This window comes from Rhea americana, unplaced genomic scaffold (assembly GCF_003343005.1).
Source record: "Rhea americana isolate MKP2758 unplaced genomic scaffold, rheAme1 scaffold_6, whole genome shotgun sequence".
NCBI lineage: Eukaryota > Metazoa > Chordata > Aves > Rheiformes > Rheidae > Rhea > Rhea americana.
This window is the reverse complement of record NW_028186756.1, coordinates 4,858,485-4,874,605: the sequence shown is the minus strand read 5'-3', so window position 1 is coordinate 4,874,605 and position 16,121 is coordinate 4,858,485. Positions and strand designations below refer to the sequence as shown.

General features: G+C 39.6%; 1 protein-coding gene across 2 annotated transcripts in view; it reads right to left on the bottom strand.

The window, feature by feature from the left end:
• Positions 1-797: 797 nt before the first annotated feature.
• Positions 798-16,121, bottom strand: part of RNF128 (ring finger protein 128) — a 45,212-nt gene continuing 29,888 nt past the window's right edge. For both annotated transcript variants that reach the window (XM_085319774.1, XM_085319773.1), the window contains exons 2-7: positions 13,139-13,386; positions 6,952-7,023; positions 6,284-6,366; positions 3,475-3,571; positions 2,481-2,649; positions 798-1,012 (exon numbers count right to left, since the gene is read on the bottom strand). In XM_085319774.1, coding sequence (XP_085175900.1) covers positions 894-1,012; positions 2,481-2,649; positions 3,475-3,571; positions 6,284-6,366; positions 6,952-7,023; positions 13,139-13,386 — 788 coding nt within the window. In that variant the 3' untranslated portion in view covers positions 798-893. The remainder of the gene's footprint in view (positions 1,013-2,480; positions 2,650-3,474; positions 3,572-6,283; positions 6,367-6,951; positions 7,024-13,138; positions 13,387-16,121) is intronic.

Here is a 16,121-nt window from a genome sequence, read left to right as displayed (position 1 = left end):
TTTTCCTGATGTTGCATGAACAAAACACAGCAGATCCTTTGAGAAGAATACATCCTTTCATTTTAAGCTGTCTTCCTGAAGTCATATCAGACTTCCACAAAGCCAGGACTCCTGCATATTGCTGGTGCTAGAGATGATCATAACACAAAATCAGGTAGGCTCTTTCAGACTGTTTAATATTATTATTAAAAAGTTTGAAAAGTTCCTGGAATTGTTCTTTCTACAGTATTGTGCAAGTCAGGTTTGGCCTGTCAGCCTGAAGCCCTTTTTCCCCTTTAGGACAGTGTTGTAGGTGGACTGGAGTTGAGAGATAAAGAGATTCAATCAGTTTACCAGATACCTAAAGACACTGTGGGCAAATTCCAGTTTGACAGACATTAGTTTGTATTTTGTCCTATCAAATTAGTGCACAGAAATGGTAAAACAGTGTTAAACTGAACAATTGTGTCTGCTAAGTATTAGACCAGATTAAAATGAATGTCTGCAATGAAAATCCTAAATCAAAACACAAGGAAAAAAAAGAAAGTCAAACAATTCCTAGCAGAGACAGCTACTACATAACAAAGAATTGTCTCCTTATTTAAAAGTACTCAAAGGCTGAACAGAACCTTTACTGAAGATGGAACATTTGGTTTAGTGTTTAAATCTGATGGTTTTCCCTACATGCTTAAGACAGCTTTAACTGAAGAGTGCTAAAACTAAATTTCACATGGGAGATACAGTTTTAAGTATTGCAAACCATGTAATTATGATTTAAATAAGTCTACTCTCAACATTTCCAAGGCAACATTGCTGTTTCAGTCATCCACCAGGTTCTTATGGTGTTTTTTGTACATGTGACAGCAGTTGGCAGCTCCTTGCAGAAGGTTTTCACCATGTTGCTGGGCATGTTTTTAGGTCCTGACTTCACGAACTTGTGTTTCATCTGCTTCAAAAGTTGGGTTGTCAAGATGTGGAAGAACATTCACAGTTGAGGGTTGGGATTCATTATTTACAAGATGCATGTTGTCATCTATCCAGAACAAGAAAAAACAAGTTAAGGCAAGCTTCACTACCTTAAAGAAAACCCACATTTTTTCTTCTCAAGCCTACTGCAGTGGTCTCTTCACAACACTTCCTGAATAGTGGGAATCCAAAGCTATGCCTCAACTACCCCTCTTCCACTGGCCTTCATTAGTTTGTGAGCCTATTAGCTGTTATTTCTAGATGTGTCCACTAGGCTTTGGAATTCACTCCTCACTAGGGTTGAGCAAACAGACTGTACATCAAGTGACAGAAGGCAGTGAAGGCTACAAGATCCAGCTATAAGGAGATTGAGAAATCTCATATGACTTTAAGGGCTACTGAAGACAGGCATCTGGAATAACTCTCAGAGACTAGTTTCAGGATACAGAGTGATTCAGAGAGAAATTCTTTCCCCACAGACTAACTTTGTTAGGCTGACATTAATGCTTGTTTTTGCCACTCAGAGTGAGAATACATGAGGGCCTGTGAAATCTAAATAGTTCAGATTCACTTAATTTACTTCTAGGAATGCAAACTAACTTTGATGTTTTGCTTAAAGGAAATGCCCTCTCTTCTAGTGAGGTGCCTAAGCAGGAGCACTCCTATATACACTTTATTTGCTGGAGCAAGATGTCCCACAGGTGGCAGCAAATCCCATGCTTTCTAGGGATGGCTCCAGTGGGAAATATAAGCTGACAACCAGAATGCATCCTTTTCACCTCTGAAAGCTTCCCCACTTACTCTTCTTTCCAAATCCATTCTGCAATTCAGCAGAGAACCACACTAGTTTTGTTCTGTTTACCTAGAGTCTTTACACTTTCAAAATCAACTGCAACACTGAGCACATCTTGACAAAAATAAGCAGTAGGAAAAAATTTTTCAGTACATGTGTTCTTGTTTAAAAAGATAAGATATTCGAAAAAGCTAGTAGTCTTTCTCAGTAAAATTTCTCTGTGAAAGTGTTCGAAGATGACTCAGCCTCTGTAAAATCTGAAATTTGGTATGAAGTATTTGCAATTTCTATTCATCATCTATATAAGAGCAAAACTGACGCCCTAGAAGCTTTCTGTAAGTAATTAACTGCTCAAAGCAGACAGATCTAGTGGCAAGGCAGCACCTGCTTATTCACAATGTAATTTCCAAAGAGATGAGGTGTGGGTGGGACATCTTCAAAAAAAAAAAAAAAAAAGCCCTTTGGCCTTTAAATAGCCTCAGATTTTCAACTCCTCTTTTCTTAGAGTTCAGTTTTTAACTCAAGTTTAGGTTGTGCTTTAATAAAGAATAACTAGCAAGTATAAATGCCAACTGCTTAAAAAACAGGAGGTTAAGATTACTCTGAAAAACAGCAAGCTCAAGGTGTTCAAGCACTATTAGATGTTACTCAGAAAGAAAAAGAAAAAACCCCAATTCATAGCATAAGCAATGAAAGTGCAATGCAACCTAACAAGGCAGGTGAGGTGAAGTAATATACTCACTTTCTGATGGTGCATGTTCTTCCAGAACAGATTCATCTGCTCCTTGTACAGAAGCATATCCAGATGATGCAGTTTCACTATTACTATCCTCTTCATTAACTGAAGTAACATTTGATGTTTCATTGGATACTGTGGCTTGCACAGACTCTGCCCCATCTTCTATATCCGCCTTTACGAAAGGGAAGCAAAAATGGTTAAGTTACAACTTTGTGGAAAGATGCATCTTTCAAAGAGGCCAATGCTTTGCAGAGACTGGAGTCTAATGGACTTCAGGCCAGAAAGAGGTTTAAAATTGAAAAAGCTCTACTGTAAACCTCCAGCCTAATAAGTGAAAGCCAGTTACTGCCTAGTTAGGGTGGGAGGTTCAGATGCAGCTTCTGTATTTTTCAGCCAGTTCTTCCCTTTTTTCTGCCCAATATCAGGAAGAGAGATTCCTCCTTCCACTAAGTGCAGTTTTCTACCCTCTAGAAGGTCTCTGGCATACATTTCAGCTGGTCCAGGCAGTGGCAGGCAATGGCAACAGTATCTTTCTTCAGTATCTGCCACCATGACAAGTGACAGAACATACATCAGGCATTTCTTATGTTTCCCTACTATGAAGTTGCATGTGTTAACCTATCCTCTGCTCAAGGACTCTGAGTATTTATAACTGAACAAAGGCTGGTTTCAAGTACAGTATTAATTACCAAAGCCTGCCTAAACTTCAAGAAACACCTCTAATTGCAAATAGAGCAATTCTTCCATCATACATAACAACCAATTTAGATTGCCACTTTGCCCAACGCTTTAGACAGATATCAACTCAGACCACATCAGCTGCAGGATTCACTAACAGGGGTATGCTCTACCATTAGTCATGTAGCATCCCACAGCTGACATGCAAGGTCGGTGCTTATTTGCATTCTAGAGGCAGCATAAAACAGCTCAAATGCTGTCAACTACACCAGCAAACACTGCTAATGGCATTTGTCACTAGGAAAGAACACTGACTTACCTCAATGCCCAAAGCTTTGAGTATGTCACATTTGCACATGGGGCATGTCCTGTGTTCCAGAAGCCAGGGATCAATACAGTTCTTGTGGAAGAGATGGCTGGTGGGAGAAAGTACCCAAGAAGTTAAGTTTCACACCAGAAAACTGTTTATACAGCTGCTGTCAAGGCTCATTTAGAAACACTGGGAATTCATTCATTCTAGAATGAATATACTTATTTTGCTCCAAGTTACAGTTGAAACTAATGGCATGTTTATCACTCACAGCCTGTAACTGTTTTTTTGCTTAATAGTACATCTGCATGACTCATTAAAACACTCAGCACTATTACTTGTGCTACACTTTTTTTCAAACTGTACAATAGGTTCTTAGCTGATAACCAAGACAGGTATTGACATTAAATTCTATACCTCAGTCTTAGCTCTAAGGTCAACTTTTACATGACAAAATGCCACTGTTTCTGTTAAAGCTATATAGAAAATCATCTAATTAAGTTACTTCCTCAAGATAAACCCACTCATTTACTTTATGTATGTAGTCACTGTCTATTCCACGTGGATAGAAGGAATGTAATATAGTTCAGCCATTAAAGATGCTAATGTGTGCCCCTGTGAAGATACTCAGTTCCAAAGTGGGTCTGAATTCGGACACAGGACGGGAAGACTACTTGAAATTCTACTTGAATTTCCCATCCTCAGCTGCAGCCTACCTATCTCTTCAGACTGAGTAGAACCAGCAAGGCAGACGAACACTGTTCAATATTAATCAGAACTCTTCTATGAGACACTACACTTGAATCTTGTACAAGCGTTCTCCAAATAGGCCACTATAAGACGCATATCCTTCCAGCTGCACTAACAGAATGTCATAGTACATCCTCAGACTTCCTTGACGCATGCCTATTTTAAGTACTTGTACTTAATATTGGTTTCATGTGCCTCTGCAGTTAAGTGTCTAGGGTTTGACTATCAGGATAAGAATGCCTTCTGCAAACACATACACCCCATATACTTAGATACCACTGATGTGACTCACACTAGACTCACAGGAACATCTGACAGCTTATTTCTTTTATGGATACTAGTTACATACTTGCAACAAGTAGGCTCTCAGTGTTGAGGTCCGCCACCAACATTCAAGTACGTTCTTGCTGTAAATACCAGTTTACAACTCACGTAAGAGCACTGCAGTATAGTTTTGGCAGAGTTTATCAAGCAAGCACAACCACCTTAAGCTAGTGCCTATTAGAGCTACATTTGATCACAAGAGGAATGAAGCATCACAAATATATTTAAAAGCAGTAAGCATACTTTTGAATGTATCCACAATACATTCAAAAGAAGTTACTCTGCTCTTAACTCATATTTTGTGTGCAGGTTTATATCAAGGTTAGGAGGGTTTACAGGGAACTAACATGCAAAGTCAGCTCTCCTATCAGCTAAAAGTATCTAGAGCTTGTCTAAATGCCTCCCCACCCGTGGAGCTTAATTCATTACTAAACAGGACTACCTACTAGCACAAACCAGACAAGACAACTGAATAATCATTAACACACATTCCTGAAAGCTTGCTCAGTTTTGTTTTATTCTAAACTACTAAGCACTAGAACAAGGAAGTTTGTCAGTAACACCTTAATGGACCAACTTCTTGTTATCAAAACAGCAGAGAAGTCCTATTACTTGGAAACAGAAAACTTTTGCAAAACTGTAACATTTTGCAAGGCTACAGTCATCTGTAGAAGGTGACTCCAGCTCAAATGAGATAACATTCGATAGATAACACTGCTCAGAGCTGAACAGCAGCTTCACTTTTTTCCATCCTTCAGAACTTGATTTTTCCTATATAAAAATGTTTCCAAGTACTTTTTTGTAACCCTTCCCATGTAAAAGCATACTCATACAAAATTTACGCAGTTCACACAGCATTTAACTTAAGCATTCTTGTAGCCATCTCATTTTGGAAGTTTTGCCAAAGCAGTCCCATTCAGGAGGCTTATGCAGAAATCACACTGGAAAAGTTTCCTTAAACCCTGACAAGGCTTCACTCCTCAGCTTAGGAACAATTTTAAACTTCAGGGGCAGTTGGCTATTTTGGTTAATACTTCCAAAAAAGGATGAGACCTGTTAAAAATAATTTTCCAAAGTAGAATCAAAGCTATAGTTATCTACATGCAAGTACTGCAAAACACCAGCAAGTCCAAATAGGTCCACAAATTATAACATTGGTACTACAATACTAGGCTCCCATATGAGCACAGAATTGAGATACAGTAGTAGAGAATTCTAGAGGAATAATAATAATAATAATAATAAAAAGCTCTATTTTGGTCTTAATTTCAGAGAAGGCACACAAGAATAGAACAGCTTTCTTCCAAACCACAAAAGTCAGCATGGTTTAACAAACTGAGATTACCAGGCTGATATCTGTAAGAGCATGATCCTCTAAGTAACCAAGCAATCAATAAACTAAGTGACAAGAAACAGGTATAGCCTATCATCTACAATTTAGAGGTAATATTTTTATATACCAGCAAAGAAAGAAATCTTAAAAAGACCTTGGAATCCCTTCAGACAGGCACTGCAGTCAGCTAAGTTCAACTTGTCAATCAACTCACAGTAGAAATTTTAAACACTGTCAACTGGTAGCACAAATACAGTATTTACACAGTTCCTGTAGTTTGAAACACTGTAACAGATTCAAGACTTCTTGCTGTGCAAAAACTTAATCAGTTTGCTACCATAACAGGAGAAACAATTAGTAGAGGCATGTTTCAAGATACTGGATTACAAGGCAGTTCAGAAGACAACTTACTTGCAAGTTAGAATGCGCACTACTTCGTTTGGCTTGTATACCTCAATGCACACTGCACAGCTATCTCCATCAGGACCAGTTTCCTAAAACAATGAATTTAGAGCGTTAACCAACTTTGAAAGCTTTGCTTGAGCTACAGTCAGATTTACTGCAGACACCAGGGGGTCTACCTAAAGTAATCTAAAGCAGTCCCTGCATATAATCTTTTATATAAGCACGTCTTCTGGACTACTCATAGTAGAGCTGACATTTGAACAGAAGCATTAGAAGTTTATGTCCACAGTTTACAAACACAGCTGCAAGCCATCACTGTATTATTTTAGGCACTACTTCAGAGGCTTAGAAACTACTACCTCCAATTTTGGTCACAAAAAAAATAGCATGGGAAGCCAACTAGTGATACTAGTTTACCTTTAAGCATCCATGCCAGAAAACCAGCACCTTTTGCCTCAAGCAGCCCCTCAGGTAAACAGTAACAGATTTATAAGAATGTGCAAACTTGAAAGTTTGAAAAGGGACTTGTCTGAAAGATGAATCAAGTCTGCAGCAGAAGGCAAAGGGTTCAAGGAGGCTTCTGCATTCTTCTTCTCCAGCACTAAGAACCAAGTTGTAGATTCTGTGCCAAAGGTGCATCATAAAGTATGGGAGGATTATAGGGTCAGCTATACCTTGTCCCCTTGCTTCAGGGTGCGCAGCTGTAGCTGTCCAATGGCCTTCTTTGCCTCAGCTTTTAATCGTCGCTGTAATAGAAAGCAGTTCTGATTAAACAATTATTTTTCCTCAGAAGCTGCGGTTACAAATATTTACCAAAGCACCTAATGCAATCAGGCATCCATTTTAACTCATACGTTATTAAAACACACATACTACACCCACCGCAAAAAGCATGATTATGCTGTTTAGAAAATGAGACAGAGGTTTCATGTGGTTGTTGAATTCAGATGACATACTAACAAAACATGTGGGCATGCTTTGTTTTTACCAAGCCTTTTCATAAAGCACAGGAATTTCAAAGGTTTTTTTTCTTTTAGAATCTGGGAGATACCATCTTGATCAGATTAGACTTGCCAAAACAAACAGAAACCTCCAAATTAATTTGGTACAGAGAACTGAATATTTTGTATCTAACAATCAGCAAGTCTAACCAGGGATTTTATGACAGCTTCCTGGCACAAACTCAGTACACTGCATCCTGACAAAAGGCAAGTTTCCTTATCAATCAGCTTGAGTGCCACCAGCACACCCTGAACTAGTCCTCTGCCATGTCTGCTCTGCAGAGCACAAACAGCTCAGGAGCCTACAGCTGAGCATGGACCACTCCTGTTAAGTGGAAGAATGCAGTTTTATCTCAATATTGGTTCAAAGTAACATGAACAGAATAAAAACCTCCTTTCCCTGGAAGCTATTTCTCCCTTAAAACAAACAAAAAGTTCTTGAAACAAGGTGTGATACAAATAACTAGCCTCAGGTGAATTACAAGGCAGCTCTAATAAAAGCTGAGGAGGAAGTTGAATTGCATTTCTCTTCATCCAATTTGTTTGATGTTCTCAGGACATCAAGACACAGACGACCAGACAACAGAAGCCCAGCTTGCTTGGCAACTGCTCCTGCTCAGCTTTCACTACAAAGCATTTAATTAGCACAGGAGCAACATCTGTTTAAAGGTCACAAGAGCTACACCAACATCAAGAGTGACTGTCCTCTCCTTTCCTGGGGCAGTTATTGCCTAGGGATACAGAGGAGTATCAGGCAGCTCCAGCTCTGCTACAGCAGTACCACATGCTGGCCCAACACAGCAGTTCTCTGGGACAGAAGACTAGAATTCTGCAGATAACCAAAAATGCTGTTTAGGACAGGAACACCTGTTCTGTGACCTTTTCAGCATTACTCCCTCCTACAGATTTCACTTCATTACAAGAATTTGGGGGCTACAGTCGCAGGTGTGATTACAACAGCAGAAGTGCAGCAATATTGCACTTCTCACATACAGCCAGAACAATATGTCATAGTTTCTTGTTATAAATTGAAAACTAAACTATCTAGCAATGCACTACCTCATATAGTATCTAATCTATGCATCTAATGTCAGGCCAATACTATTGGACAGGACTTAACTGGCTGCATCATTAATAATTTACTGAAACAATATTTTAAGTTTTGCCTGAGCACAAGTTTAATTGCTGTTCATGAAATGCATCAATGGCAAAGTCACCTTTAACACTGATTTTAGTAAATACATCAGAACACCCCTCCAGCAGAGTGGAGAAAGGTTGCACAAGGAAGATTTTATGGGATAGCCTATCATGAGATCCAGGATACTCTAGGCTGGAATGTCAAAAGTATTCTGTGAGGTCAAGTTTTTTGAGCAAACTTTAAATGTTAATGATGTTAAAAGCCAGCTGACCCAACAAGTCTAGAAAAATAGCTGAGTAGGTTGAGGCAGAGGAAAGAAAAAACAACTAAACAAGAGAACCCATAGCAAAAATAAGATATTATAAGACAGGTCAAACTGGCTTCTATCCAGGCTCTGGCATGTTAGAGAGGCACCTAACCAGGAAAGTTAGACTTTCTGTCGCTTAGTCCTCAGTCTTTTCTGGTCCAGGTCTGCAAATTCAATCTACAACACTTTCCATGAAAGAGTGCCTTCCTAGTCCCCCACGAATTCAGTGATGACAACGTAGACTGGCAAGCTCTACAGAGGTCAGGAACTCCTGCTTCCCTCCTGTAAGCTAAGGGAAGTTTTTGCCCACAGATGGATACTGTCATGGAAATAGTTTTGAACTGTGGCAAGCTGAGCAACTTACCTCCTCTAAGGCCATTAATTGGGTCATTTTTCAGCTGCAACATCTAATCTTCATAAAAATCAACAGAAGTGAAGACTCCAGCTTGAATTAGAAACCAGGCCATAGAGTAACATCACTGGCCGCTTTGACATGTTAAGAAAAGCTAGTATATTACAGAACTAAGTTTGTCAGTACTCTGCTGACTAAAATAGTAATAGCAAGCCACGTATCATACTTCCTTTTCTTTGCTTTTCTGTCTTCTTGATACTGCAAAAGACTCTGCAGAGATGGTGACTTGAATTTCAACCCCAAAAGAAAACTGCATTCAAATAAACATAGCAGGCTACAAACAGTTTAATTAGTTGACTCACAAGGATAAAGATACTCTATTTCTGTTCCATTAAGACAGATCACTTATTACTACATTTTTGTTTTCACTTGGACTACAACACAACATGCATCACTGGCACTTTTCAATATTTACTCAGCTTTTAGAAAAAGGGGTTTGCACAGATTTACATCACTAAGTTATATGCAATTCCTGCTTAAGTGAGTGAGGGACAGAGCTGCTGCCTTCAAGAAAGATCTGCAGTGCACGAAGTGTTTGAAACCTAGGTTATATGCAATCAAAGCAACTAGAGATTGTCATTTTGCCAGAAAATACAAGTAGTCATACCAGAAGTACAGAAACTGTTGGCAAATGGTGACGTTTAAGTGTACCAAATGGCCTATCTACAAAAGAGATTGCTTCAGCAAGCCCTGAAGTCTGAACATTTTTCCTCAAGACAAAGGAAGGGAAAAGAACATTGCCAGTATAATAACACCTGAAAACAATCCAATTCAAGTAGGGGTTACCACTAGCTCCATGCATGAATAACTCATGTTGCTAGCCAGAGTCCTATTCTGAAGAGACCTTTGCAGAAGACACAAAGCATCTAGAAAACAGTCTTCCCTGTCTCAACCCAGAGCATGACCCTTTCCAGTTCAGAGCAAGAGTTCCCCAGGTCTGAAGCTCACTCCACAAGAATATGCCAAGTATTCAAGGATCTTAAGAAGCAAGTGGCAAACTGCAGAACATTGTTATATCACAACTTGCTCATTGTAGCTCTCTGTCCAAAGCAATTAAAAGCATTCTTTTTTGGCTAAAGCGAGTCTGACACTTTGAAAGACTGAACTAGCCAACCCTCAGTCATACCTTCGGACTTCTCACTCAAGAGCATTATACTCACTTTTTTTCCCCCCACAAGAAAGGTCAAGAAAGGGGACTGAAGGAATATGAGAAGGAACACCACTGGTAAATGGATACTTTCAGAACTCACTTCTGGGAAAGGGAAAAATTATAATATTTAGTAACTATCAAGACATCTGTCTTTCTTAAACACACCTCCTAGAAGGATGCATAACCCTTAGACATCTTCATGATCAAGGAGGAAAAGCATGTTTCTTTACTCCAAACAACAGACTAAAGTCCAGATAATCTGAGTTTCCAGGGCTGGATGATGACAGGCAAGTTCCACGTGTGAGGTGAAAGCTCATAAGTGTTTGACTAGTATTTGGGGTTTCATGAAGCCAGCTAGGCAGCTAGAAGTGTTAATTGAGACTTTCCATGTAGCATGAAAAAATCCAACCTGCTGGCTAACAGAGAACGCTGTAGAAACACTGTTTTACTGGTTCACCTTCACTAACTTTCTTGTTATTCTTTACTTATCTAATCATTGCGTGGTCACAGTTTTTAGATACCACAGTTGAAAAAAACAACTGAAAAAATTCTATATTGTCTGAGTTTTACTTAAATAAAATAGTACACTTTTTTTCAAGATGGTAGAGAAGCTTCTCTCTCTCTCTCTCTCTCTCTCTCTTTTTTTTTTTTCACTTCATAAGCTACTGTTCTAGGGCTCCCTATCTTCAGCATTTCAGCTAAAATCAGCTGGAATGGGCATGTCATTTGTCAATGTTATTTTTCAACCTAAAGTAAACTCTTTGTGCACATAGAACCCAAGCTGGAAATAGTCAGCAAAGGTACTAGCTAAGCAGATGATATTTTCCTAGTATCCTCTGCCACAAAGGCATTAACAACATTCATAGCTCATTAAAAGCCAGGAAGCTCAGAGAGTAGAGCTGGACTTCCACAACTGCTGGATTAAATACCCTCAAAGGAGGAAAGATTTTTGCATGATTCAGTTCACAATGACTCTTGCGGACTAGCTTCTAGGGTTCCCAGATCTTCCTGCCCAAATCTGTTTAGCATTGGAACAGAGTTCTAATACTGAAGTAGTGCTAAGGGAATGGAGGGGGAAAAAAGTTAATCAGCAGGAGACAGTACACATGATTCCCAGATGTTAGCAAGAGGAGAGCATCAAGATTCAAAGCTCCAGGTCATTCCTCACAGAATGTACTAAACAGAGATAACTCCATGTGACATCCAGTAGCAGCTATGCTACATCTCACAGGCAGACAATAGCTTCCCATGCTGCTCTTTCCAACTATTCCCTTACTGTACTCTTGTCATTTCTAGGTGTGACATGATGTCTGAACAGGAGAACAAGCTTAAAACAAAAAACTTATGGGAGGCCTAGTCTAGAACACAACAGCTGTAGCTTAGGCCAGATGCAAATACAGTTTCAGTTCACTGTTAGAGCTCTAGTCTCAATCAGTAAATTCAGAGTCTGTTGACAGAGCCATCAACCACAAGACCACATTTAGACAACAGGCTCTCAAAATATGCACCAACTCAGCCAAGTTCAGTTCCATGATTACTAGAAAGAACCCAGCATTCAATTCTGATCAAGGTCCCCAAGAACATTTCTGTAATTTCCTTTGATCTCGCTGCCTGCCAAGAAAAATGGTTCTGCACATTAACATTTTGGAGAAGTCAGCCCTAAAAATTTGTAGAAGCCTGTAACTAGTCTGAGTTTCAACACCTGTTCCAACTCGAGCTCCATCAACTTATTTCAGAAGGGTCTTACTCAAGGGGCCTGAGATCTTCAGGATAGCAGAGGTGCTCAGTAGGGCAGGTCTTTTGCAACAGCAGACCTGCATGTAACATCTTTAAGTATCTAACCACTGGTGCTGAGATCATTCTCATACTCAGAGCCAAACTAGAGTGAGATGTTCACACTATTGCCATCTGTAGGAGATGAATCAGCAATAACTCTTCTTTCAGAGTTCAAGTAAAACTGACAAAGCAGGATTACAATACCAATAGACTCCTTTGCAACACAGCTCTAAGGGCAAGACTGAAATAAATGCTCATATTTGAGATGCTCACATTTTCTCATTCTGGTCATCACCACTGAGAGGTATCATGATAGGACCTTATTCTCACTTTTTTTCTTTCTTTCCTTTTTTTTTTTTTTTTTTTTTTTTTTTTTTTTTTTTTTTTTTTTTTTTTAAGGCTTTTGCTTAAGACCTGAAGTAGCAGGTATAAGGCAGATCTCATTAGATCATTAGACTGAAGTCAAAGTTGTGGGCACTACTATATCAGCTGATCCAGATTACTGCACAGAATAGAGTTACTTGCAAACGTAACTCATTAGCAAATCTCTGTCTGCAGTTTAAAACTACAATAAAAAAAATCCCAACACTGCTTTTTTTTTTTTTCAATTCCTAAACAAGGCAAAAAAAAAAAAAAAAAAAAAAAAAAAACAGCAGTTTCCTAGCTTGTGGTTTACAGAAAACAGCAAAAGCCATGTGCTATTTTGCAGACATGTGTGGTTTGGTCTCCCGTTACAGCTAGCACACATGTGGGAAGCACAAGGTCAGCTGAAAGCAGTTTCTCTCACCTCCTTCAATATCTCAGCATTATTGCTGCATCACAGTTCAGGGAACAAGATTTGTAGAAGACAAACATTAGTTATGCATAATCAGTTGCATTCCCTAGATAAATACATCTTTGGAAAGGCTTAAGCTGTTTAAAAATGTACTTATTAACATTTTAAGGATCACACTCTCTCCTTCATGTGGAAGCAACAAACTCAGTGATTTTGGTGCTCAACTAGTATTTCATGCTCTAGATCCACAGCATGCTGTCTCAGAGTGATAACAAGCAGTGCAACACACAACACAAACTCACCTGCTTCCTGGACTGGGCCCTTGTGATCCTGAATCTCCGAGCAGAATAAAAAATGAAGTAGCCCACAGTTGCTGCTGTGACAATGAAAAATGACACCGAGACAAAGAATATCGAGTAGTGATTCATCAAAGGACCATGCTTTTTCCCCACTTCAATAACCATAGTCACTTTCATGCCACTCTCAATCCGGCGTAAAATCTCTGTGCCTTTCAGATTGCCAATCATAATTGCAACGATGCTTCCTGCACCTGCAAAGGAGAAGAGGAATCCATACTCAGTTTCCAGGCATTGAACAGAAGTGATCTTAGCAGTTCTAATTCAAGCAGCATACAGCAGACAAAGTTGAACTGGCATGTGCAAATTTAACATGAGCTGGTGGGTTGTAAGTGACACATGGTAAATCTCCATGTTCCTGTTCAGCTGAAAGGTATTCATTACCTATAAGCTGCATAGATGAGCCATTGTTAGAATTCATTCCTCTCCATAAAGCCTCTTTTCCACATAGGAACACTCGTAATTGTTTTAGAAGTAATACTTTGGTGATTTACATTTTAACATGCCTTTGAACTGCATGAAGTTAAAAAAATTTTATATATTTATATATACACACACACACACATATGTGTGCATGTATGTCTTCTGTGCAGTGAGGTCACTAGGGACTGTGGCACTTCCAGAGCTCACAGACTCCAGGCACATAGCTAGTGGCATAGGGATGCTCCCTGCAATGTATCTGCCTCTCTCCCTGCTCCACTGCTACTTCCTACCACCTTTCTCCTAACTTTGAAAGTACCATAGTACTTATCTGAACACTGAAAGATTAAAACCATGGCTGACCCTTTGCTTCTCTGTTTTTGGAAGAAATAGGGAAATATTTTACTGAAATTTAGTGGTGAACTAAGTTTTGTGGGTTTCTAACGCAAAGTTGGAGGGAAAACAATACTGATGTGTGGTTGGCTTTTAAGCAGTCTGCCAGTATGGTTGTATATGATTGTAACATCAGATTTCCTTGGTTGAACATCATGGCAAGCCAGAGGGACCAAGGCATCCCTTGATGCTTTATGGTAGGAAGGACCTTTAAGCAAGTCTGGACACTAAATACAAACCAGAACAATGCGGCTCTCATTTCAAGTGATAAATACATGCTAAGAATGCTTTGCACTGTTTGTGGGAACTTCTGGCAGTCCTAGTATAAGGAGGATTTTCTCAGGAGGGAGGAAAAAAGGATATGCAGTACATTGTCACTGGTTTCCCTCTAAATCAAGAAAGAAATTAAATTCAAAGACTAGCCAGTCAGGAGTCTCACTGCATTAAACTTGTAGCTCTGCAACATTCATAATAGATATTACATAGAGAAGGAAGAAAGGCTGTTACAGAACTGCTATTTTTATCTAGTCTAGCCAAAACTATTTCTAATGGGAGAGCAAATTCCTCTTCCTTCTCTCAATAAGAGAAACTTCACCAAACTTTCAGCTAGCAAAAAAAACCCCCTAAAATTGGTGTTAAAGCACCAAGGATCTCATTTGAGAAAGCATTTACTAATTTTCCAGCTTGCTCATGTAATACCTTTGATCCAAGATGGCTAAGCATCATGTCTAGCAATTCTCCCCAATGTGACTAAACTCATCTTTTATTTAGAAAGCTCCCTGTAAGAAGTATACCATAGAAAGTCAGCCAGACTGCAACTACTGTCATTTATGATGAGCATGGGTTTTAGGTCAGTTATAAAATGAGCTGGAGTCAGGAGCAAGCAAAAATTCAGCTTGGCTCAAGCCAGGAGCTGAGACTTCTTCCTTTCATAGCCCTGGAGGAAAGTGTGGAAGAACAGGCTGTGACAAGACACTAAAAACTTGACAAAAAGCAAGAAACCTGTTCTGACCTTTCATCCTTGAATAAGCCTCACTAGTCAAATACAGCATGTGGTTAAGTGCAGTACCACATGCAGTTTAAGGACACACATTAATGTAATGTCAACATCAGCCTGCAAAACTACTTTAGCTACCAACCATCAGTTATGAATTAACTTTATGAATTTATTCCCCACCCCCCAAAAAAAATTATTATTTCCATTTTACTTCCATTTAAGTTTCAGGCTGGCTAGGTCACCCAAGATGGTATTAGAAGATTGTTTTAAACCATTTCACCCCCCCCCCCAACTCTTTCCCTTTACCCAGGGTTCCTCTTGCAATTTCAGCTCTGTGTGGTAATGTGTTAGAGCAACATGTGTGAGTGGCCAGCTAGTAGAATTCAGGGAATTACTCACTGAAGCCACTAAAGAAAGAAAATTTAGGTAGATATATCCTGATCCTTCTCATACATACAAACACGCTTGCTATAAGCCAGAAATTGTTTTCCCTCCCTTAGTTAACACTTCAGTGTTTACCCACATCTAGGGAAGGGGGGTTGTTTCATAAAGGAATGGCAAACCGGGACATGCTGGGGTCAGAGCTCAGGTTGCAGGTATTGCAGCTAACAACAACTTTTAGGTAAGAGCTTTGACACAGAGCAATAAGGGCAGAATTGAGAGGATGGTCAATTCCCAAAGCTTGTGCACTACTTGCCCATAGGCCAAGTACCTGATGATGTAAATCAGCAGTCTTCACTATTTCCTACTACGGAGGCAAACATTTAGAACCAACAATTAATTCCTGAGGGAAATCATAAGAGAGCTAACCTGACATTGCACAAAGTTAATTGAATGCCCTGTGCCAAGAAAAGGGACAATAAATCCAGCAGCAGCACCCCATTTCTGAGCCCAGTTCACCCGGACCACCTGTAGCAGAACAGTTTGGTATCACTTCAGAAGTGACTTCACTTCAGAAGTTCCTTTTGGGCAGGGAAGAAACAAGGCTCTGGCACTATCACGCAGGGTCTCTCATGGGGGCATCGTCCTTACCGGGCAAGAAACAGGGCCTCCTTTACACACTAACAGGAGCTTCAGTAATTCCTATTAGCCTGAAGCTAAGCTAGAAGTCCAAAATGT